At 35.4% G+C, this 27,346-nt stretch overlaps 1 protein-coding gene across 2 annotated transcripts in view; it reads right to left on the reverse strand.

Moving 5' to 3' along the window:
* Positions 1-4,328: 4,328 nt before the first annotated feature.
* Positions 4,329-27,346, reverse strand: part of Hnrnpc (heterogeneous nuclear ribonucleoprotein C) — a 53,224-nt gene continuing 30,206 nt past the window's right edge. Inside the window, exons 4-9 of one of the 2 annotated variants that reach the window (XM_071607738.1) lie at positions 25,052-25,127; positions 24,402-24,449; positions 6,037-6,197; positions 5,194-5,307; positions 4,797-4,957; positions 4,329-4,697 (exon numbers count right to left, since the gene is read on the reverse strand). In XM_071607738.1, the coding sequence (XP_071463839.1) occupies positions 4,614-4,697; positions 4,797-4,957; positions 5,194-5,307; positions 6,037-6,197; positions 24,402-24,449; positions 25,052-25,127 (644 nt within the window). In that variant the 3' untranslated portion in view covers positions 4,329-4,613. Of the gene's footprint in view, positions 4,698-4,796; positions 4,958-5,193; positions 5,308-6,036; positions 6,198-24,401; positions 24,450-25,012; positions 25,128-27,346 lie in introns of both variants that reach the window. The other variant, XM_027922372.2, reaches the window with a different exon arrangement.

Below are 27,346 nucleotides of genomic sequence, written 5' to 3' on the forward strand. Positions count from 1 at the left end.
TGCACAGTAATGTTACTGAAATATCCTTCCCGTTAATAAATCACTCTGGGTAGAATCTTCTAGAACATTTTTCAGTGACCTGCAAGGCAAGTATCACAAATAGGGCAAAAGCAATGTAAACACGACTAGGTGCAACCCAGTCTTAAATAAAGGTGAAGAGATGCTCATCTATCACCTGCAGTTTGGGAATAGTTAACCCAAAAGAAAGAGTTCAAGACAATTTCCTGTTTTAATGTCCAAAATCAGTGGATACACCAGACCACAGATTAAACTATGTTTGGGGCTTTGAACTAAGTACCTAACCTCTAAAATATGGCGATTACTACCTATTCTATATTAAATGTGTTAATATCTGTCTGAAGCCTGGACAACTGATTGACAAGATCTGTCCATCCCTATTTTTAAGAATATTTCCCTGCAAAAGGCAATGCTAAATAAAGGTATTAACAATGTGGGTTAATCCTACAATACTATGCAATTGTAGGTGCCTTCATGAGAAATCTTCAAAATTACGGTTTGGTTGGAGCTTAGGAAAACAATGAACTCGGCACATCAAATATCTTGAATCCTTCACAAAATATTCATCTAAGTTTTAGTAACCAATATCAGCACTTGGTCTAGAATCTTCCCACAATTATCTGGTGCATTAATCCAGTTAAGAGCCACAGGTAGTAGTGATTTAAATTTAATTAAAAATCTACCTCGTTACAGTTTAAGTCATGGTTCAATCACTAGTTGCCACCACATTCGTCACTACATTATAAAACATTTCCATGTCACAAAGTCTCCTTGGCAGTATTAAGTCTTGGCTATGGTAGGCAAATCAGTTGGCTTACTTTAATGAGCCATCTACAACCTCAGAACAAGAGAACCTTCTCATATAAGGTGGTATTCTCCTTGCTGCTTTCTATACTTTGGTAGTTCAGACCAGGTATTCTTACCCTGTCAGCATGCAAATTCCTTACTAGCCAGTCACATAGGAGCCATAGTAAAAATTGTAATGCTTTTAAAGTCCTATATTCTTTCCTCACCCACCACCACCACTTACCTCTGCCATACCTCTTTACCCATGGGAAGCTTTTTGCCTCTTGGTAATGTGGTTACCTACACCATGGGAGGGAGTTGGAATGATAGCAATTCAAAAATATACTGCTAGGTCACAAACAGATGTAATTGGTCTTGAGTGCACACATGGATATTTGGATATTAAAAGCTCACTTCACACTAATTATCCTAACTATAACTTTTCTAGATTTTGGTAATGGACTGTAGGAGTAATTCTGGTGGGCAGACCCTAAGGATTTCATAATTTCTTAACCCTTTATTCCTGTGTGCAATTTGAGAGGAAAGAAAGTCTATATGCCCAACTCATGAAATTTGCAACATGAAACCTTCTAATACCTCTAGTTTTATTTCCAATCCCTATAAAAATACTTGAAAACAATTTTAATTTTGTTCCAGGGTCCTTGCAAACACTGCAAGGACCCTGGTGTTATCTGATCCCTGTTCTTTTCAAGGGATAGCACTGATAAAGCAAGTAATGTGCTTTAACTTTAGCAGCTCACAATTTACTGGTAACTCATTTCTATGTAATTTCTGCTTATTATGCCCAAATTTCTTCATCAGAGTAGATTTTCTTAGATGCCTTGACAACATAAAAAGGAATTTTCTTGACTAAAGTAACCTTATCAATAGCCATGAATTCAAACCCCACTTTAAAAGGTACCACTAAAATTTCCTCATATGAAAGAAAAAGGTTGTCACAAATTCAGTGTATGTGGCCAAGTCCAGTTTTTCAAAGTTACTAATGATGCTTCCCTGGTTCTCTCCTGCATATAAAGTTAGTGCAATCAGAGGTATCACAGTCACATATTCCGAGATCAAAGTATACCTTTCTACTGATCTGATTAAAATATCTGTAATGGTGACATTTGTTCTACTCCTTCCATTGCATTCTTCTGCATCTTCCTTTGATTCCAATTAATTCCCTACCAAATTACCAATTATATGTTTCTATTTGCATTGTTTCTCTTTTCTACCAATCTTGTGTTGTGGCAACAAGCGACAGAAATCTAATGGGTGCCAACTACTTAAGTGTGCTAAATTCATTATCCACTCCAATTTAACAGTTCAGTTAGCTTATTCCACTGGTAACAGCCACATACTAGAAAATACCCTAGAACAGTGGACTACACATACCTTCCCTATTAGAAACTCTGTAGTAATCAGAAATGTTTTAAAAGATTTCTTTTAATCATTCCCATTATATCCAGCATTCTGTGTCTAGAAAGGGCATTCCTATAAGATGCTAGGCTTTTTTCTTAAGATTCCAAAGAAGAAGCTTTTTTGTTGTTGTTCTGAGTTTTATACGTGGAATCAAAACAAATGTGCATCTTCCTGTAATCACTTTGCTTTAAATCTTATTCCAACACTAAATATAATGTAGTGTCTCTAAACAAAGATTGTGTAGTTACCCAAAATTCCCTTTGAATAATTATTAACTAACGTGGTGAATGTCTGTTTCTTAACCAAGCGTGCAGCAGACTCCACTCACATCTTCTAGGGTCGAGGATAGAGTAACATCATGGGAACTATAAACCTACCTGAATCAGATTCATACATTAAAGACAATTACCCATTAATTAAAAAGAAAACCCTTCATACGAATAATCTGATCAAAATTTCAAAAGATGTTTTACCATATGCTATATTTAAGTCATGTACACTTTTCTACTGTTTAGATATCAGCCTGAATATTAAACATACTTAGCACTGTATTTGTTCTCTTAAGTACAGGTAAAACCTAGAATTTAATTCAGAGACCTAGTGTGATGATTCCTATTCAAGACAAACTATACATTTATGTGTGTACAGACTTGAAGAGTGTGACCATGCTTCTAGTTATTATTTTCTTAATACATGCTTTCCAGTGTAAACAAAATATAACCACGTATGTGAAAGAACACAATAGATAAACTCAGTTCTGTGAAAGAGGTCCTACAATTAAAAGTGGACACACTGAATTCGGGATCTGTCCAGTATACATTAAACCATAATGTCAAGCAGGTTTAGTCAGCATCATAGGCTTCTAACAATTTCTTAGCATCTACTTGACTTTCTAGTAATGAGTGGGTAAAAATATTTGACTAAAACATGAGAAGCTACTTTTATACTATGCATGTGGACTCCAAGGGTAGTCCACAGTTCTCTTCCTTATATTGTAACTTGTCACATGATGAAAGGTAGAAAAAAAAGCCTGTGCTGCATGCTACGAAACAAAGCCAACTTGGAGGAATCCAAGGTCCATGTGTGTATTTGGGGGGCAAGGGGGAGGACACAACAAACAAACACAGGTTTTATTTCCCCTATATTGGAAAACCCCAAAAGATAAAGCATAAAGAAATTAGACCTTTCAGCACTGAGAAAGCATGAATTCTTACAGCTGTTGTTACATACATTCTCAAGTTTGGGTTGCTGACTGGTATAATACCCTCCCATTGACTACTTGCCAAAAGAGACCAAGTAATCAAATTGGGGGTTAAGGGGAAAGGATCAATTCACACAGAACAAGTCACATACAGTAAAATAAATGTACAACCTTTACTATGTTCTAAGTTATATGGGAAGGCACAAACTACAGAAGACAAGGAAAGAAAGCTTTCCTATTTTTAATAACACTGAGGCACAGACTCAGAATCCAGGTAAGGTAGCTGGGGCTATAAACAGTTATTAAAAGACTCTCCATTCCATGTCACAGATAATTAACTCCTTAATGCAACATCCATCTTGATGAAATATAATTTGAGTAGTGTATGCTGATATGCATAATGATCATACTCCAAGAAAAATATATTTAATATATTCTAAGGGTTTTGTGGAAGTTGCTGCAAAACAAAGAATTTGAAGTAAATAATTATAAAATACAAAAATAAAAAACCAGGTTTTTTTTTTCTCCAAATTCCTGGTTTAATAAGGACTTGTTTATTTTGAGAAAAAAGGTCCCAAACATCAGGCTGTTCACAAAAATAACCCACAGTATCAACTTTAGAAAACAAATAAAGACTATTACACTAATTATTCTTCTAGAGGATGCATTTAACATGCCAACTCTCATTCACAAAAATACATTGTTACATTTGTGTTGAACAGCCCCAAACAGGACTATTATGTGGGGGATAACACACATACCTCTAAAACTCAAAGCTGCTCTCAGGTGCTAAAACTAAATGAGATTGCCTCTGCAGTTAGGGAAGCAACTACTGAAATCATGTATAAATGGAAAGAACTGTACTCCCTGCATAACAAGAGATTATTTTGGAGACAGTTGATAAAAACCATACATCCTTTTTATTGTTAAGTCATAAAGAGGTATCAAAATTAAAAGCAAAAATTACAGGGTAAGACTTAACAAAACTACTAGGAGCGTCAAAGGAAGTGAAAATGGGACTAGGCGCAGGGCAATATGAATTAATGAACACGGGAAGGACAAAGATAGGGAGAACAGTGAGCATGTGCTGAAGATACTAGGGGAGAGGATCTGGTGAAATTTTGATCTTAAGACAAGCGCCTAGGTAAAGAAATAATGGGTAAGATTTCTAAACCCCACTATGTGCTTAAGAGTCATCCTCGCCATTGGCGCTGTCTCTGTCATCCTCTCCTTCCTCTGCCTCTTTTTCATCATCCTTGATCAACTCCAGCTGTGAGAAACAGACACAAACAGGATGGAGTTAGAGGCACTCCATGTGTCCCTGGTCCCCCCTCCACCACCTCTTTCTTTCCTTTCCCGTGGTTTTCACCTGGTCATCCCCCCGATCTTCATTATCATCATCATCCAGTAGATCCCCCTCCTCAGCAGAGTCATCTGCACCCCCCTCAGACTCCATCTTCACATTAGTTTCATCTTTCTTCAGGGAGCTGCTGCTCTGCTCCTCTTCCGACTTATCATTCTTCGTCTCTACTGGGGATGAGAAGGACAAGTCTATCTAACAAGTCTACCTATAGGAAGGTGATGTACACAAGATGTAGACAATCCCCAATAATGATTGCAGAACTGCAACACTTATGTCTAAATCCTCCCACACAAGTGGCTTCCCAGCTGAACATTGTAAGTTTACAATTGCTTTATATACCAGTAGCTGAGCATACTTTCAACTACCTTAGGTAACTAATGCAATTTCACACAAAGATCCTTACCTGCTTGTTTGCTCTGCTCCTTTTCAATTTTTTCCAGGCTTTCCAGAAGAGAATCCACTTTTTGTTTTATTTGGGTCAGCTCCTTCTTAATGGCCTGAAGGTCATCTCCTTTCACTTTAATACAAACAAAGTCTTAGATTAAATTCAAATGGACCAGAATCTACCAGCTACCACTAGACTACACCAGCAGCCAAAAACCAGATTTACATGATTGGTTTTTTTTTTTTTTTTTTTTGGGGGGGGGGGGTGATCAGAAATAAACTCAAGGGCACTCAACCACTGAAACACATCCCCAGCCCTATTTTCTATTTTATTTAGAGACAGGGTCTCACTGATTTGCTTAGTTGTCTTGCCATTGCTGAGGTTGGCTTTGAATTCATGATCCTCCTGTCTCAGCCTCCCAAGCTGCTGGGATTACAGGCATGCGCCCACCATGCCCCGCTACATGTTTATTTTAAAAGATAATCCTAATACCAAAAAAAAAAAAGGAAAGAAAGAAAAAATAAAAAAGGATAAAAAAAACAGATAACCCAAAAACAACAATAGAACACTAAGAACAAAAATACAAATCCTCATATGGAATGAATCTGTATTTAATTTTTTAACTGCATAGAAATATTTCATTAAGTACACAAAATGTGTGACTCTCATAGTATCTAAGAGCTTTTTAAAAATTTGCAAGCTATTATTGATAGAATGTACACTCCCTTAAAAGCACAACTTTCTCACACTATTTTGATTGTGCAAGTACACAAAAGCCAAAAAAATAACCTCACTAATATACCAAATTTAAAAAAAAATAAAAACCCATCAAAATCACAAAGAAGAAAAAACAATACATACACTTTCCAGACTTGGAAGAAGATCCCCGCTGTCCACTCTTAGAATTGAAGCCACTTTTGCCCCTTCGGGAGGTGTTTCCTGAAACACGCTGGCGTTTAGAGGGCACTACAGCCCTAGCAATAGGAGGAGGAGGAGGAACTCGTGCTGGGTAACTATACATCCTAATGGATAAAAGAAAGAATTCTTTCACACTTAAAATTAACTTAAAACCTCAATTATTTAGTATATTATTTTTTTAACACTTCAACGTTTCAAGAAACCCTTACATGGATGTATCATGATGTGGCTGACTGGCTGTAAATCCTGGAAATAAAAACAGACTTACATTCATAGATACGCTACAGTAAACAGTTCACATAAAAACAAATACGGTACTCACAAAAAGGGATTAAAACCAAATGGTTCAAACAGAGGTATTGAACTCAGAGGCGCTTAACCACTAAGCAATACCTTCACAGCCTTTTATTTTCAAACAGTGTCTTGTTAAGTGGCTTAGGGCCTCTCCAATTTGCTGGAGCTGGCTTTAAGAGATCCTTCTGCCTCAGCCTACTGAGTCGCTGGGATTACAGGCATGCACAACCGCAAAGGCCTCTCATTAATATAATTTCTGACCTATAAAACCCCACAGCTGTTTCCCCATAAAATGCTTTACCATATATAAATACCACTAATATTAAACATCTGACATGAACATGCCACGTTCAATTTTCTAACTACTTTTATCGTAATCTAACTACATTCATAGTTCCAATCAAGGAGGCAGATATGGTAGAACATGCCTAGAATACCAATTTATCAGATGGCTGGGGCAGGAAGACTTCAGGCCAGCCTGGGGAACTCTCTTTGTGAGACTGATTCAAAATAACAATTTTAAAAACAGAAGCAGGGGAATGTATCAGCAGTAGAGACCTCACGCGTGCAAGGTTCTGCAAGGTTCTGCAATCAACCGTGGTATAGCCTGACCCAACCACAAAAGAAAAAACTACAAGGCAGATGAGTAATACTGTTACCCTGCCTTGTTCACCACTGCCTATATTCATTTCATGGAATATATTTACCCATCAATAAAAAATAGTTGATAAACAATTCTTTCCATTAGAATTTTTCATGCCAAACTTATAATATTAATAGATTTAGTATTCCATCACTAGGAACATTCCAAAATGAATTAAAAACTGACTCTTTAACATTCCTAAAGAAAAATTTCCAACAAACTGCTTACACGGAACCTGTCAAAATAAAAAAAGAAATGGGGAGGTAGCTCACTAGTGGAGCATCCCTGAGTTTAATACAGTTAACAAAACAATAACACAAAACAAATAAGAAAAAACCAGCCACTACCACCAGCCAGTTGGTTTGCATAAATCCAAAGGTTTTAAAGACCTTTTACAAATCATCTCTAAGTCCACATGTCCCTCTTACATTTCTATGTATGACAGTGGCTGAGAACTAATGTAGTTTCCATCTTGGGTAAAGTGAAAACATCATTTCAGCAAGTGTATGCCTATAGTTAAAGCTACTAAGGCATCTAAGGCTAGCACAAACAACTTACTAAGACATCTTATAAAAAAATGAAACAAAAAAAGGAATAGGATGTAATTCAGTGACAGTGAAACACTCGTTTTGCACATGCTTGTACAAAAGCTACAATCACTAAACCCTAGGAGAATGATGACTATACCCTAATCTGAAATATGGACACTTAAGCAGTAATAAAAAAAAAAAGGCAAAATAAGAAAAATGTTTACAAATTAAGACATTTTGAAAGAAATTAAAAATTAAATATTTCTAATGCAAGATATCCAATATAGACTCCAAATCCCTGGGTCACTAAAATCTCCTGGGTTATTAACATATTTCATTCATTAAACCAAAGTAGTAGGAAAACTAGAATGAATCTATTGGAATAGGTCGCAGTTGCCCTTGCCTGAAATTCCCATAACTCAAAGAGGCTGAGGCAGGAGAATTTATAGTTCCAGGCCAGTGTTACTAAGACTCTCAGCAATTTAGCAAACTCTTGTCTCAAAATTGAAAAGGCTCAGGATATTATGTGGTGGATAGGCACCTGAGTTCAATCCCCAGGAACAAAAAAAATGACAATCTGTACACTCCAGAATGTTTTCTTAATTACCACACCTGTTTCTTTTCATTACACATAATGTTTTAGGCATGTTCATTTCAGTATCACTGTTCATAGTTGTCCTTCAGCATTTAACAGGTAAAAATGCTCCAAAACCCCTCTGTAGGGGCTGGAATTGTGGCTCAGAGGTAGAGCTCTTGCCTACCATACAGGTTCTAGCCTCATCACCACATAAAAATAAAGATATTGTGTCCACCTATAGCTAAATAATATTAAAAACCCTCTGTATACAAAACTGAAAAAATGGGAGTTCATTTTATTACTACCTGAATTATGTGAACATCTCACATACTTCGAAGCATTTCTAGTTTGATACAAAAGCTACATAAATAACAGAAAAGTCTGACACATTTAACTCCCAAATATTGCTAATCTGTAATTAAATTAGCGGATATACACAACATAAAACAGATATCAGCATTTCTTAGTTTCAAAAGTAGCTCCCAATTGCTTATTTATATTTTCAAATATCATTTATTTTACAATTAGTTCCCACTGAGTACAACACTGGTTTTTAATCAAATTCAGTATAAATATACAACTGAATTCTAATCTCAACATTAGGGGGTATTCTCACCTCCATTATTTTTAATCTTAAGAGAAAATTTTCTAAATCAAATTTCTTCCCATTTACTTTTGATTTTTCATGAAAAAGGAAGAGATTTTATGAGCCACTATGTCCAGTCTTAGGAAGTCTAAGAACTCCTTTGCACGGTGTTGCGAAAAATCTTTGAATATACTTAACTCACAAAAAATAAATTAAAAAATTTTTTTTAAATCACAGATTGAGTAATAAAGAATTCGGGCATAGTGGCACATGCCTACAATCCCAGTTACTCTAAGAGGATGAGGCATGAGAGAATTCCACGTTTGAGTCCAGTCAGGTTAAGAGAAAACAAACAGAAAAAATACACTTAAGCAAATTTAAAACAGATACAAAGAAACTGGGCCACAAATAGAAGAGAGGATGGTTGACTTTGATTAAGAGCCCAGGAACAGGTTTCTTCACAATAGCTGCACAAATTACTTGATAAACGAAGTACCAATTGATGACAGGCACCTAACTCTGCAGCTGTGACTCTGGCTCCTGCCAATAAACTCCAACTTGTGACAACCTGTTCATCCTATTACTAATTCCTTGTCTACGATATTTTATAGTGCTTATTTAGACGTTTCTATGTCTTTTTCTTGAAAATTACTAGTGTTTAAATTATAGGCCTCCTGAAACATGGTCCAAGTCAATCTAAAAACTGTTGAGGCCTTTGGTAATAATCATCATTGCCTATATATCTCATTCCCAAACATTAAAGAAAAAAAAAAGAAGAAATAAAGGAAGAAAGAGAAAATACTAACATGAATAATTGAAACAACAAATTTCCAAATAATTTTTCGAAACAACTGCACACAATTCGATAAAACACACATCTCCTCAGAAGACTGCAAATTCAATAAATTATGGAATGGAATCAGGAAAAATTTAACTCCACCTAACATACTTTGTTGTTCTCTAAAAGATATTGAGTTCTACCCTAGCACCACATATAGTTTATATAAAAATACTACGCAATCTTATACCAAAATCTTATATTGGGCATCCATGGTTCTCCTACAATCAACCACCACACCATACCAAGGGACTAAAATTACATTTCTGAAACCAAATAACTTTGATATTGACATTAATGTACAAGATGATATTGCTTTATTTCTAAAAGTGAGTAGGGCTTTTGATTTTGTCTTAAAAGATGGGCTTTACTGTTAACATGTTTAACACAGGTTAACAACAAAATACAAACACAATTGTGAAGATGACACAAACCAACTTTTCATAATAGATCATAAAAAAAACACCCAAACTGCTAGATTTTTATAACTTCTAGTTTATAGAGTATTCCTAAAGTTTATTCACAAATAATTAAGCATAAAAAACATGCTTCCTTGGGTAGAGTGTCGTTAGAACTAAACTGCAAGCCCTCTTTATCTGAAACATAAATGGACTAAATGGTAAACAAGTACAGGAATACATAAATAAATATAAACTTAATTTTATTGTAATGCTGAGATTTTTTTTATTGTAATTACTGATAAAACTTTTATGCCATAGGAACAATTTAAAGTATATTATTCCACAATTCGTTTTTACTATGCAGTTATGTAACCGTCACCACAACCAACTGAAAACATTTTTTATACTAAACAGAAAGACTATACCATTTAACAGTTGTCCTTCCTCTAATCTATTTTGATTCACCCACTCTATACAGTTCATATAAATTCAACCTTACAATGTATTCTTTTATTACTTCCGTAGTATTTTTTTAGATCCATCCATGTTATAGCATATATCAGTACTCCATTCTTTCTGTTATTGTTTTTAGTCATACATAACAATGTATTGTGACACATTATACATACAGGTAATACAATATTCCATTGTGGCTGTACATGATGAGGAATTCTACTGGTCATGTATTCCTATATGAACATAGGTATTATCTTTCCTATTCGTATTCCCTCCCTTACCTCCATTTCCCTTTGTAAATAATAAAATGTACTCTTGTGAGTTTGCATCCTCATATCAGAACATTTGGCCTTTGGTTTTTGGACATTGGTTTATTTCACTTAGCATAATAGTCTCCAATTCCATGCATATACTGGCAAAAGCAATAACTTCGTTTTCTCTTTATGGCTGAATAATATTACATTATATGTACATACAACATTTCTATTATCCATTCATCTCTTGAAGAACACTTAGGCTAGTACAATATAGTTCAGCTACGGTGAATTGAGCTACTATATAAATTGATGTGGCAGTCTCTCTATAGTATGCTGATTTTAAGTCCTTTGGGTATATGAGGAGGAATGGAATAGCTAGGTCAAATGGTGGCTCTATTACAAGTTTTCAGAGGAATCTCCATACTGGTTTCCAGAGTGGTTAACAATCTTTAAGGAAAATTTTTAACATTAAAGGGGGGAGGTGGGGGTGCACACTACTGTACATCTGTAATCCCATGGCTCAGGAGGCTGAGGAGGGAGGATGGCAAGTTCAAAGCCAGTGTCTTAAGTAAATAAAAACGTGTGTCCATGTACAACAACAACAAAAAAAAAAAAAAAAAAAAAACAAATAACCCATTACCGTGTAGTATAGGTGTTAAAAGAATCAAAATGTGCATGTGTAGACTACATGGTGACAATAAATAACCATCCAAGAAAAAAAATAGTGAGTTGTTCCAATGGACTCTTTGGAAATGTGTGTAAACAAAAAACTAAATGATTCAAGGCAAGAAAATTTAAAAATTCACTTGAAAACATTCTAAGACAAAAGCAAACTGGACGATGAAGGTTTTTATTGACTCCTAGATAATTTGTCAAACAAGACTGTGGTGAGAAGGGAAAACACAGTCAGGTATGGTGACCTATGCTTGTAATATCAGCGGCTCAAAGCCAGCCTCAGCAATGTCCAGGTACAACTGAGTGAGATCCAGTCTCTAAAATACAAAATAGGGCTGGGGATGAGGCTTGGTGACCCAGTTCAATCCCCAGAACCCACCCTCACAAAAAAAAACGAACACACACACCCTCTGGTTTTGTTTTCATACACTAAGCTTTCCTCAATGGTGACTGTATTTCCTAGCCTTAAATAAGGTTATTGGTCCCTCCCTATGTTCTAAAACCACAAGTCCACTGGGTGGCAGTGGTACATATCTATACCAACCATTTGGGAGGATAAAGCTAAACAACAACAAATTCAAAGCCAGGCTGAGCCACTTAGGGAGACCTTGTCTCAGAGAATTTAAAAAGAGCTGGCTGGGAATGAGTCTCAGTGATTGAGGAACCCTGCATTCAATTCCCAGTCCCCACCCCACAAAAATAAAAAAATTATACTTCCATTTGGACTAAGAACCCCTTCCCCAAAATATGTATTTTAAACTGTACCATAGTTCCATTTTATTTTTATTCTTTTTATTTACTGTGGTATTGGAAAACTGAACTCAAAGACTTGCACATTGAGCTGCATCCCAGGCCATATTTGAGGGTTTCACCAAGCTAGCCAGACTGAATTATGATTTTCCTACCTCAGTATCCGGAGCTGATGGGATTATAGGCATTTGCCACCAGGCCTGAGATATTTATTTTATAAAAAGGTGAAAATTAGGGAGACCTTGTCTCAAAATATATACTTAAGAAATGGGGAGGGGGGAAACCCCACCAGGGCCATTGGCTTAGTGGTCAAGTGCCCCTGGGTTCAACCCCAGGTAATAAAATATATACATCCCATTCTTTCCTATATTGCTATTTTATGAATTCAAACCAGCAGAATACATTTTTCTCTTAAGGATAAAATCCATTATAATAATCTATCAGCAAATATCTATTTGCCACATTAGACTGGGGTGAGAGGGTGACTATAAGGGGGCATAATTAGCTAATTTGGGAGAGATTTAGAATGATTTCTATCATAATTTGATGGTCATATGATTATCAATCCTATGCACCAAATTTTATTTCAAAATTATAGGGCTGGTGACGAAACACATGCCTGGGATCCCATGTTCCAAGCCAGCCTCTTTGGGGCTCATGGTAAAATGCTCAGTGGTAAAATGCTTGCCTCGAACGTGGGAGGACCTGGGTTCAACCCTCAGCACCACATAAAAATAAAATAAAATAAATGGTTAAAGGGGGGGGTGTGGCAGCCTCTGCAATTTACCTATGTCCTGGACAAAGGAAAAAGAAAAAACTAACTTCTGGGGTTGTAATTCAGTGTAAAGAATCTTTGGGTTCAATCCCTGGTTTTCCATCTTGTTTCCAATTTATACTTTCCCATTAATAATTCAAATATCAATTTCTGCCACCACCAAAGCTTCTTACTGCACTATCAACAGAATTTGTGACACAATTCATGCCTCTACTCTGAAGATATTTTCAGACACTTTCCACAATACTTCCTGCTTATTACTCCCCTCTCCTCCATTTTTCATTCATTTTCTTTTGTTTTTTGGTACTGGGTTTTACCCAAGAGATGCTACATCACCAGCCCTTTTTATTTTGAGACATGGTCTCATTAAGTTGCTTAGGGCCTCAAAATAGAGATCCTTCTGCAGTTTTCTGAGCCAGTGGGCCCAGAAGCATGTGCCAGTACACATATCCTCTTTGAGGAATTCTTAAATCAACTTAACTTATTCCTTCACATTTTCAATGTCTCGGGCTGGGGATGTGGCTCAAGTGGTAGCGCACTCACCTGGGTGCTGGGTTCGATCCTCAGCACCACATAAAAATAAAGATGCTGTGTCCACCGAAAACTGGTGAGTCAGGAGGATAACTAGTTCAAAGGTAGCCTCAGCAAAACTGAGAAACTAAGCAACTCGGTGAGACCCTGTCTCTAAATAAAATGCAAGATAGGATTGGGGATGTGGCTCATCCAATTACAATCTAAACAGATCACACATGGACCTGATTTAAAAAAAAAAAAACCCAAACTGCCTATTAAACATATCTACAAATGGATGTCTAAAAAGGAGATTAAATCTTACAATTCCATAGTTGATCTGTGAAAGACAGCCATCATCCTACTTCTGATTTCTGAAATCTCAAAAATTAGGTATAGGGCTAGGGCTGTAGCTCTGCAGCAGAGCACTTGCCTACCATGTGTGAGGCACTGAGTTGGATCCTTAGCACCAAATAAAAATAAACACATAAAAATAAAGGCATGCTGAACATCTAGAATTACAAAAATTAAAAAAAGAGGTATACACAAATGTCAGCACTAACTTCAATATCCAACTACTTTTTTCCATTCCTATTACTACCAACTTGTGTCCCACCAAAAATGCCCTCTTGCGCCTGGATTAATTCTATTAGTCATTTATTATCTATAATAAGAGTGATCTTGTAAAACAAGATATGAGTTTTCGTGTGTGCACTGGGGATTTAAAAGGGTACTCATCAACTGAGCCACACCCCCATTCTTTTAAAAAATTTGTAGTTGTAAATGGACAAAATATTTTATTTTTATGTAGTACTGAGGATCGAACCCAGTTCCTCATTTATGCAAGGCAAGTGAACACATGAGCTATACCCCCAGCCTCCCAGTCTTTTATTTACAAATGTATTTAATTTAGAGACAGAGTCTCTAGTATAGACCTCTCGTGTAGGGCCCAAGTTGCTGATGCTGGCTTTGAACTTTAAGTCCTCTTGCCTCAGCATTCCAAGCCCCTGGCATTACAGGACTCTATCACAATGCCTGGCTTGTAAAAATATTTTGAAGAACCTTTTATTGCTCTGCTCGAAACTTTTCCACTATCATTGGGACATAAAATGTGTTTATATGTGTTTATATGATTTAACTTCTGAATCCCCGGAGACCATAGCAATATGTGTTGAGTAAATAAGTGACATTAGTTCTAAACAGTCTTCTAGAAAAAATTTACCAAACTGTGCAATGAACAATAGATGACAAACTCAACACTATATATAGCTGGAATGTTAACAGAACTGGTGTTCCTATTCTCTAACTTGATGAATGAAGACTATTGAAGTCTTCTCCCTCAGAGAAGCAGAAAAAGGCTGTATATGTTAACATACTAAAAAACCAGAATGCCATAAAAGCCATTTATTAAAATCTTGTGCCTATGATGTAAGTGACTGAGTGCAGGTAACATGTCACGTTTGCTGTACGGAAACCATAAAGGCACATTTCTACAGATAAGTGTTTTGTACTTTCTACTTCTATACTCTTTATTAAACACTATAATTCCACATATTAATAGCGCTACCTACTTTTTTTCCCTTTCCTTGCAAAATAACACTTGTTTCCTTAATACTTTCAATACTGCTTATAAGCTTTGTTTTACAACTTATAGCAAAATGGTAGTTTGCCTAGCATGTACAGGTCCTGTTTAGATCCCCAGCATAAGAAAATGAATGAATGAATGAATGAATATGCAATCTGCATTATTTAATTTCCTACTCAAAGTCCAGGCTTTAATCAATCACTTTAACTGACTCAACTCACTGAATCCAATTTAACTAATTAAGTAATTGAGTATTAGACATGTACTACATATAGAATATTTACATCTTTATAGAAAATCATAACGGATAATACTGCTCTTTTTTTAAAAACCTTTATTTTATTTATTCATTTTTATGTGGTGATGAGGATTGAACCCAGTGACTCACAGGTACTGGTCGAGCACTGTGCACTGAACCACCATCCTACCCCTACTCTTGTTTTTTTTATGTCCAGATAATCATCTACTGCTTATAATCTCAAAAGGTAACCCATTAATCTATAATTTATTCTCTGTAACAAAACCAAACTTCTTACAAATTATAATACATGTTCTTAAGTTCTTAATACAAACTGATAGTAATACAACTCCTCTCATGACAAAGAAAGATGGTGAAATAAGTTAGAAAAAAAAGGCTTAAGAATAAAAAAAGAATGCCATTTTAAGATATTGTTTCTGGATATAATCTGTAATTCAACCCAATGTAAAAGTGGTTAAATGAGTTGAGCACAGTGGCGCACACACCCATAATACCAGCAACTCTCATATGAAGGAAAGAAGACTGCAGGTTCAAATAGCTGGGAGGGGAACATATCTCAGTTGGTAGAGTGCTTGCCATGCACACGCGCGCATAATACACACACACACACAGACACACACAGCTGGCAATGTACTTCAGTGATAAAGGGCTTCTGGATTCAATTCCCAGTACCAAAAAGAAAAAGGGGAGGAAAAGAAAGGAGAAGTGAAAGGGATTTGAAAATATTGTGAAGATAAATTGGCATAAGGACATAAAATGAAGACTCTATCATTAGCTGAAGCAACATGGTGCCTGTAATCGCAGCAACTGAGCCATATATAATGTGTTCGCAACTCAGGAAAAACAACCCAATGCCCAGTAACTAATAAATCTGGACAAACAAAATGATATTATTCATACAATGAACTTCAGTTACAAATAAAATGAATGCAGTCTACTCATGCATGATACAACAAGGATTAACACCAAAATGATTTTTTTTCCCTCTAAGGTGGAAGAAAGCCTACCACAAGACATATATTATCCTTTCTACACCAGAGGCCAAAATAGCACACCTATGAATTAGTGGTTTATTTAGGCCTAAGAACAGGGGAGGAACAAGGACTGACAAAAGATTTATCAGGGGAATGACAAAATGTTAGGTCTTGGCATTATATGCACAATTAAATATGTTTAAACAAACCATGTAGTTTTAAGGTATGTAGTATATTTCTTATCTCAAAAAAGCTAACTTAAGAGGGGGGAAAAAGAAACAAAAGCCAGGTGTGGCAACACACAACCGTAATCCCAGCAACTCCGGAGAGGCTGAAGAAGGAAGATTACAAGTTTGAAGCCACATTCAAGATCTTAGTGAGACCGTGTCTCAAAATAAAAAAAGCTAGGGATGTGGGCCAGTGGTTAAGCATTATCCCCAGTGCCAAAAAGAAATAAAATAAAATAAAGGCTATCATGGAATTAGATAAGTATGTCACTCGAACAACTGAGAGTCATGGTAGTGTTTCATCCAGATTCAAAAGACTCCAAAGAATTATATACCACATACAGAAAAGGAGTATAGGACAAAATTAAAAAAGGAAGCTACCTAAAAAATGAATAGTAAGGAGCATTAGTATCAAAAATCGAAGTCCAATAATAATAGGTATACAAAGTGTACCAATACTACTAATATGTATGTCAGCATCTGAAATTCTCTTGGGGGGGGCCTGGGGTTGTGGCTCAGCAGTTGTGGCCTAGCATGTGCAAGGACCTGGGTTCGATCCTTAGAACCACATAAAAATAAATAATAGTATTGTGCCCAATTACTTATACTAAATATTAAAAATAAATAAAATCCTCTTAGGCACATAACTTACTACTTAATCATACTAATATTGAGGTTCACCCAAGAAAACCAACCGAGCCAGAAATGGTGATACATGCTTGTAATCGGAGCAACTTGGAAGGCTGAGGCAGAAGGATTGCTGGTTTAAGACCAGGCTCATCTACTATTAAAAAGGGTGAGGGATATAGCTCAGTGGTAGAGCACTCCTGGGTTTAATCCTCCGTACTAAAAAATAATACATAGTAAAAAATAACTAAAAATGAAGCAGACAACCAACAGGAGGACACTAATTATAATAATTTCCCCCAACTCTCTCCTCATGCCAATCCAAAGTCACCCCACTTTCTCAAAACTTCACAAATTATGTATCTCAGTGCCCTTTAAACAGATATAACAACCATTATTCAAGTCCCATATTGCACAAGAATACATACCAAATAACGGAAGAGGAGCAAAACAAGATATTGTATCTGGGATGAATAAATATATAAATACATAGTTTGGATTCTTGTTCTACCCATATTCACTGTTTTGATTTGTTGACCTTTGTGTGTCTAGACTAAAGGTTCAAATATTACTTATTTCTTAAATATGCCAGGCATAGCCAGGCACTATAGCAGATCCCTGTAATCCCAGGGGCTTGGGAAACTAGGACAAGAGGATCACAAGAACAAAGCTAGCCTCAGCGATTGAGACCTGGTATCAAACAAAAACAAAAACCAAAGAGGGCTGAGGATTGTGGCTCAGTGGTAGAGTGCTTTCCTTAGCACATGTGGGGCACTGGGTTTGATCCTAAACAAATGTATTGTGTCCATGTATAATGGACAGGCATAGTGGTGTAGACCTGCAATCCCAACCTCAGCTACTCAGGAGGCTGAGGCTAGTGGATCACAATTTTGAGGGGAGCATGGGGCATCTTAGCAATACCCTTTCTCAAATTTTTAAAAAATTCAAAAGGCCTGAGGATTTGGTTCAATTGTAAAGCAGCCCGGTGGTCAATCGCCAGAATGGGAGAAGTGGGGAGATACGATGTTTTCAGTATCATATATCTTGCATTTTCAACTTTCATCAATTCCTTTTCTCTGCTGGCAACCAATACTCTTTACTGGAAAAGTCCTATAGAGTAAAACCTATTTTTTTCCCCAAATATTAGAACAATTCTTCACCTCCTTCATGTATCCTTTACCTACATAAACTGTCACCTAGTCGTAAAATAAAAAACTTAGCTTTTTTTGCCCTTCGTTTTGTTATCTTTAACCTAGTCAATCAAATCAAGAACACTATACTTCAGGCAGGGAGCAGTGAGTGGCATATGCCTGTAATCTCAGCAGTTTTGGAGGCTGAGATAGGAGAATCACAAATTTAAAGCAAACAAAAAATAGGGCTGGGAAACAGGTCAAGAGCCTTGAGTTCACAAACAATAGTGAGATGCTTAGGATTTACACAAACAGCATATCTTCTCTACCTTCTCTCCATTCTAACACTTAGAAAACTTATCTACTTAACCATTTTCTCCAAGTTTCATTTTTCTGACTATGGTATTATTTCTAAGATGTCAATTCCTATAACACCTTGACGAGTCAATTTTCTTTTTTGAAAAGGTAGCTTGACAGCTCCCTTAACTACTCTTGCAATTCATAGATCTGTCCTCTTCCATTCTCAGCTTAAAAAGTCAAAATACTTCAAATATACCCATATATTTGAACATACCCTAGCCAAGCTTCACAAGCTGGAATAGGGATGGTTTCTAGTCATTGGGCAAAACAATTTATCTATGAAAAATTGTGCACAAAATAAATGGCAGCCCCTATTCATTTCTTAGTTCTTTCTTTGACGTATAATACACGATTTGCTGTATGTGGTGCTGGAGAATAAAACCCAGAGCCTACTGCACAGTAGGAAAACACTTTACCATTGGCTGCACCCAAGCTGTAAATTCTTTTTTCTACTTTTTTCTTTTGGTTCTGGTTACTGAACCAAAGGGCATTTAACCACAAAAAAACACATTCTCCTTTTAAATTTGAGACAGGGTCTCAGTAAGTTGCTGAGGCTAGCCTCAAATTTACAATCTTCCTGCCTCAGCTTCCTAGACAATGGAACTCCAGGTATATAGTGGGTGACCATGCCTGGGAAAACGGAATTCTTGGTGTAGTTCATCTTTCTATTAATTATGTGCTGGCATACCTGATTAGACATGGAGAAATAACAGCTCTCCAAACTACTCATGAAAGAATTAAACATTCTAGGCATACATTATTAACTGCCACGTGCAATATTTGCTGTACTTTATAATAAAAGTACTCAAAACCAAAATAAAATGATTTTTTGCTTACAAGGTTTGTTTGCCAGGTTCTCAGATATCATTCTAAACATCCCTTTCTCAAACCTACTAACCCATCATACTTCCTGGTTTCACCAAGTTCGCCAAGAAAAAAGAATCAGAATAACTTTGCACATAATTGAGCTGTTAAATCTCTTTTTTAGTTTAGGTTTCTTTCATCCATTTGGAAGTTTATAACTCAGAAGTTTACTGTATACTAAATAAAGTTGGAGACACAAAACATACTTTTATTGCAAACACTACTGGAATGATGTCTAATACTCTTTGAATGAGAAATAATTTTAAAGTGAATTAATTGAAATGACTAAAAAGCCATTTTAATGACACTGGTCCTATAAGAACAAAGTTTCACAGCAGTAATTACAGTTTTTTATTTTCAAATAATTTTCAATTTTTTTTTATTTTCAAATAATCAACGCACAGCCTATCCTGTTGTTTATCATTCTGCCAAACATACTGGTAGAAGGAATTACACTACTGAGACATATTCCCACCCTTTGTATTTTCTGAGACGGGGTCTTCCTAAGTTATTTAGTGCAACTGAGATGCTGAGGCTGGTCTTGAACTTGCAATCCTTCTGCTTCAGCTTCCTAAGTTGCTGGGATTACAGACATACAGGTCGCCTTTAGATAAATATTTACATACATCTACATATAGATAAATCTATATGTAACTTACAGATAAGACATCAATATATATGTCAAAGTTCAAAGCTACTTTAGGGTCTTATAAGTAACAGAAAAATGTTAGGTAACAAATCTATAGGGAGTAACAAATCTTTTTTTAAATCTTTTTTTTAAATCTTTATTTATTTATATGTGGTGCTGAGGACTGAACAAATCAGGACCTCACTCATGGTAGGCAAGCGCTCTACCTCAGAGCCACAACCCCAGACCAGCGAGTAACAAAACTATAGAGAATAATGAACTATGCATGATATCGTAATCAGCAAGTCTAAAACAGTAATTTGCCATACACTGCCAAATTATGCATCTAAGAACTTTTATGCGGTTGCAAGCTAAATAAGTTACTGAAGTAATTTAAGAAACAGTGTCATGACAAATGGAAAATGAAAACTTTGTAATAAGAAACATTGGAATATATCATCACTACACTATGAGATGATAAAGGGTAAAATAGGTAATAACAAAAATCAGTACCCTACTGCACTGCAACATGTAAGGGTATTGAATGCATCACTGTATTGAATGATCTCCTTCTCATAAAACAGCACATTACAAATATAAATGACTCACATTTTTTAAAATTCTGAGGACTGAATTCAGGGTTGGAGACATGCTAGATAAGAGCTCTTAGAGAACTACATGCCTAGTACTATGACTCAAAGATATTTAAGTTTTTAACTGTTTACTACCCCCCCAATTTAAATGATTTAGAGTCTGAGTACTTGACCACTCAAAAGTCATAAAAACACCAAACCACAAATCATGAATTCCCTAAACAAAATGCAATGTTATAACTATCTACTTTCTAATTGGTAAAACAGAAGTTTCCCCCATGCAAAATACTTAACATTCTTATAGTTCCTCTCAAAATTAGGCCATTGGTGATTAAAGCACCAAATATTATGCTTCCTCTCTCAACTATACCAATGGAGAGAGAAAAAAAAACCTAAATCTAATAAATCCTACAGACTTATCTACCAATTCTCAGGAAATACACAAGACAGAATAATACAATCAACTGGTAGAAAACTGATCAGGTATTGGATGACATTATGTGGCAACTCATTACACTATTCTCATTTACACATACTTGATGTGTATTTAGAAAGTGAAATGTTCCATAGTATAAATAAAAGGTGAATTCACCATTTAAAAAAATATTCTGACAGAACCCAGGGTTCATGTTTAACTACTAACATATCAAAGACCTGAATTCACACACCTAATTTCCCAGCAACTTGGGAGGGCAAGATAATAAGAATACAAGTATCAGGATAGCGTGGGTCAAGTTAGTGAGCCCCTAACTTTGTAAGACCTGTCTAAAAATAATACAACCAAGAGTTCAAACCCCCACTAAAAAATAAATAAATAAAAGCATCTTCAGAATGATTTACATTTCTCTAAAGATTAGATTCCCTACCAATTCCTATCGGGCCAAATATTTCTGAGATCCTACTTAATACCTTATTTCTCAAATAAGCACTCATCTACTGAATATTTCACATACCAGACTAAGGGAACACTCTTCCATTTTTTACACATCTACATTATAAAATATGAGCTGAATTCCCCAATTAACTCACAAATGCATGGTTATCAAAAAATCTTGAATGAACATGTTTACTTCCCCATTACAAAGCTCAATACTTCAGGGCAATCAAATATTACACCTAGTGGCTACATCAGTCATCAGAAACTTTTTCCTGTTGGCTGAAGTTAAAATGGAAGAATATTAAAGTACGAAGCTGAGGATATCTTAAAGATATTTGAAAAACTAAAGAGTAGGACCAATCATTAAGATTAATAGCAATTTTAAGAAATCTAAATCTAATTCTGCATATATGTAATTTCTAAACTACTCTCCGCAGTCTGTCTCTACTTTTTATTAATTAAATTTTATTTTTTTAGATGCTGATGATAGACTTTTATTTATTTATATGTGGTGGTGAGAATCAAACCCCTCACACATGCCAGGCAAGTGCGCTACTGCTGAGGCCCAGTGTTTCTACTCTTAACTGATTTTTTCAAATACCTCAGAAGAATAATTGTTTTCAAACTTGTTTACTTATAGTGAGATAATATGAAGCTTACCCTCACATGAAGAAAAGAGTAAGTGCCAGGTACAATGGCATATTGCCTTTAATCACAGCAGGAGGGCTGCCAAATTCAGGCCAGCCTCAGCAACTAAGTAAGACACTATCTTAAAATTAAAAATAAGGGCTAAGGGATGTGACTCAGTGGTTAAACACCTCCAGGTTCAATCACAATGATCGCCCAAAAGTAACTTTTCAATGAGGATGGTTGTCTTCATAAAGATATAAACTGTATCACAAGCTTGAGATGGGGATATCTCCCAAATTGTATCAAAACATTCTAGAATTTTCTTAAAAACCTCCATGACATAGACACAGTGTGATACTCCAAGAAATAAATTCATTTCCTAATTCTTTTTTGAGTTTTTAATATTCAATTGTAGATGGACATAATAGCTTTATTTTGTTTTATGTAGTTTGTTTATGTGGTGCTGGGGATTGAACCCAGTACTACCACTGAGCCACAAGCCCAGCCACATTCCTTATTCTTGTGTTACTGCCAGCCATAACTGAACAACAACATGCTGGGAAGCTTAAAAAAAAAAGGCAAAAAGCAGCACCTTAGAGTCTACTTAAAATCAACTGTGTTAAGAATCCCTTAAAGGTATGTATGAGTATTTGGGAAACCAACTGATTATCATAAGTATTAAATGAGGCTGCTTCAAAAGAATTCATAGGTTTCAATGCCTGCATGTCACTTAAAAGAGTGACTTCAATTATGGGTGTGGCTTTTTTTTTTTTTTTTTAACTGAGGACTGAACTTTACCACAGAGGCACACTCAAAGCCCTTTTATTTTCAGATAGGGTCTAAGCTGCTAAGGCTGGCCTGGAAATCTTTATCCTCCTGCATCATCTGACCCTGATAAATAAAACAGGTATGCCCCTACCACAAAAGGCTCAAATTTTAAGTAGCAAAGAAATGTCCAAATCTATTATATCAACTACAAAGTCATGGTAAATTTTCTCAGGAATTCACATAAAAAAACTGGTTTTCAAAATATAGGTTTTAACTGGTCTGGGACTGGGACTACAGCTCAGTGGTAGAACGCTTGCCTTGCATGGGTTAGGCACTGGGTTCAAACCTCAGCACCACATAAAAATAAATAGATTTGATAGACCACTTGTCTTTCTGTGAGGCCCTGGGTTCAATTCTTAGCACTGAACATATATAAATAAATTCAAGAACTTAGGGAAAAATGAAACACAACTATTTTCCCACCTTATCCTTCTGATATTATAATATAATGTGTGCTATTTCACGAACATGGAAATTTTCACTTGATCCTATGGGGGTTCTTTACTGTTTCTTATTTTGAGTCATGTTCTCACTAAGTTACCATGACTGGCAGTGAACCCTAACCCTCCTGTCTCAGCCTACCAAGGAACTGGTATTATAAATATGAGCTACCATGCCTGCTTAATGTTTGGAACACTGGCATTCTGAAGTGAAAAAACTAGTAGTATGCTCTAACTGTAAAATTTAAAGTATATATTATGTATATTGTATACATCATTTCTTTCTATATACTACAGATATTAAAAGTGAGTTAAATGTCAATGTGGCCACATTTTTTAGCATATTAATTCACTCCCTGTCAGAAAAGTCCTATACTAATTCTAAATCCTGCACTTTTTTATAAAGGTTACTGAGAAAAAGGAAAAAATTCATCATTAAAAGCCATTCATAGGAACTGGGGTTGTGGCTCAGTGGTAGAGCATTTACCTAAATAAACAAATAAAATACTATATATCTACATTTAAACCATTAAGTAAACCAATTCTTCAAATGTTATTTCTCCAAACATTAATCCTGTTCTAAAAGCACAAAAAGAAATTTTATTCATTATACTACCAATCTTATCTTTTAGAACTATACTACACACAAAAATATTTTAACTTCTATAGAAATTAAAACTATTCATTCTTGACCTCCTGCTCACTTTATTTTTTATTAGTTCATGTTCAAAGCAGACTTTTGGATTTTTCAAAAGTATTTTTTAAAAAGCACTTTATAATTTTGCTTTGATACCCTAACTATGCTGATTCTTTGGAATCAACAGTTATGATTCTCTACCAAGTATACTTGACAATTGGGGGTGAGGTTACTTCATTTTATTTTGATAATAAGATATCTCTTCAAAAACACTATTCATTACGACAAGAAAAAGTGTACTTCAAAATAGAAACACAATGGTATTTACTGATAGTTTAAAAAAGAACTTGAACATACCTGTCATAATAATCGCGTTGAAAGTCATAGTCCAAGTCAAAAGAGGAGCTGAAAAATAAATACCGAGGAAAATTAATTTGGAGCTGTTGAAATTACCTCACTACAGCAGACGGGGGAAAAACATGCCAAACAAATCATAACATACAGATTTTAAAAATTATCATGGAATAATTACAAATCATTCAAACAATGAATCACTAAATTCTAAACATTATAGACCACTGAACATGCAATGGCCAAATCAGTAATGCTAACATATAACATTATCAGCTAAAACAAGAAAACTGAACATTACAATAATATATAAAACTTATATCACTATTTTTCCCTTTAATATTTCCCAGCTTCTAAGAATCTAAACTACACTTGACAGATTTTAATTCATTCTATGAATACAAAAATACTCTTTAATTGCAAACAAGTCAGGATTTATAATAATTCTCTAGGAAATGGGCAAAATGAAGTACATTAACACAAAATAAATAATTACTAAAAAATTACTTTTGTACTAATAAAACACATTACATTAAACCCTCCCCACATCCAGAAAACAGATAGAGAAGATGCCCACTGATGGACACAATGCAGTTATAAATAATAAAGTTCCGGACCTGAGTAGAGGGGACGGAGAAGGGTGTTCTGGTACTGACCCGTACATCTCCGCTGCAGATCGTTTCACACCTGCCTTTCCTCTGTTCACTTTTGGCTCTGCAGCCAGATTAATATCTGAAAAACACAAAAACAAAAAGAAAAACCTTAATGACAACTCTGGATATTAAAGAATCCACAAACTAAGTTTTTGAAATACAATCATATCAATCAAAACATTGTTTCAAACTTCCCTTCTCACATAGAAAAGGTACATAGAAGGCTACAATTCAACCTTTCAGTAGTTATACTGTTCTATACCAAAATTATTATCCCAACATCACCTAAGTATGTATTTGGCAATCTCTACCCTCAGCTCCAACTTCAAAACTTGACTCTTCTAATAAATCTACTAGAATGTGTGACTAAGAAGAGATAAAATGTCAAATCACAAAAAATTAACATAGTTTAAGTGTGACACTCTCATCCAAAATTAAATTTTTACTTCTTTTACAAATAAGATAAGCTGCATACTTCTATAAAATATTCTCATAAGAACATGATAAAAAACACACTAGACTACCTTCTGTCACCCAATGTTCCTATATCTTTTCTTTTCAAGAAAATGCCTCTGTATGCCCGACTAAACTGGCCTGAAGGAATGAAACACAAATATGCCTAGGATATGGAGCTTTAGTTTTTAAGTCTTTACATTAAAAGGAGCAAGTGTTCCAATCTCAAGTAAAAGTCAGAGGACGGGGCTTATTGTACTGACTAAAGCAAGGATGTTATGCAACATTACAAGTGAGGTTTTAATAAAGAAACAGTTGATGGGATCTAAAAAAATTCTGTAACAAACTAAACCATCAGTTTTAAAAAAATATATTTCATAGTGATAATAAATGCAATGTACTTAAGAGTCTGCAAAAATATTTGTTCCACATATCAGAATGTGAAAGACCAGGATTTAAAACAAAGATTTATCTGGTATTTACAGAAGGAATTTATTTAAGGAAAATTACTGTATGCAGACTTAGAAAACCCATGTTTTGGATCCCTACGGAAATATCCAATCAATGACCATCAATGCAGGATCACAAGATAAAAATTGTTGGGAAGCTATATAATGAATGGGGATCTATAGAGCTTAAACCCACAAGATTTTTTTTTTTTTCACAAGATTCTTAACATTACTAAGAAATAGGACAACCATGCTAATGTACCTGATACATAAGATGTAAATAATCATAATACTATTCATGAAATAGTCAAGTAGTCAGCAAATTAATCAATATAAATTGAACCTTACATCCAATCTCTACAAGGCCTACTAAAATAAGCCACTAACCTTTATTGGCCTACTGATATCTGAAATGTAGTTAAGACTACATTCAGATGTGCTGCTGATTATAATATTAAAACTACATTCAGATGTGCTGTTGATTATAATATTAACACTGAATTTAAGACTTCATATGCATGGGAAGAAAAGGTACCTAGTCAATTTCTTAGGCAGACATAGAGAGGATTGAAGTTTGAAAGCAGTGCGCAGAGGTGCCCATCTCTGATTCCAGCTACTTGGGAGATTGAAATAGGAGAATTTGAGGTTTAAGGACAGGGCTGGAATTGTGGCTCAGTGGTACACGGCTTGCCTAGCATGCATGAGACACTGGGTTCAATCCCGAGCACCACATAAAAAAATAAATTTAAATTAAAAACTTAAACCCTAATTCTGTGTCCCATCTATAGTAAGTTCAAGGATCGTCTTAGCAACCCAGCAAGATCCAGTGTCCAAATGACAAATGCCAGGGGTAGTGGTGTAGTTCAATGATACAATGACCTTGGGTTCAATTACCGGTACAGTAAAAAATAAATAAATAATTTATCTTTGAGGCAATAAAGGGAAAAAAAAATCAATGTGGATGGAATTCTTATGAATTGTTACCTATGATGTCAGTTTGGATTACATTTGGTTAGAAATATCTATCACCACTTATTTAAAAAAATTCAACATAAATCATGTAATGTTCATATTAAGACTTTTGTTTATTACTAGGGCTTGAACCCAGTGGCACTTTACCACTGAACTAAAACTATAATTCTTTTTTTAAACTTTATTTTGAGGTCTTTGAGTTGCTGAGGCTGACCTTGAACTTGTGATCCTCCTGCCTCATGCTGCCAGGACTTGGGGATAATAAACATGTGCCGCCACACCCAGCTCATTTTATGACTTTTTTGCAGAACTCATTGAAGTTCATTTTTACCACAATCCATTTTAGAGGTAAAAAAGGCATACACTTTGTGGATTCTTAAGAATGTAGAAAAAATGATTACAACAAACTTTTTCCCAATAACTA

Source organism: Marmota flaviventris, chromosome 2, assembly GCF_047511675.1.
Source record: "Marmota flaviventris isolate mMarFla1 chromosome 2, mMarFla1.hap1, whole genome shotgun sequence".
Classification (NCBI taxonomy): Eukaryota; Metazoa; Chordata; class Mammalia; order Rodentia; family Sciuridae; genus Marmota; species Marmota flaviventris.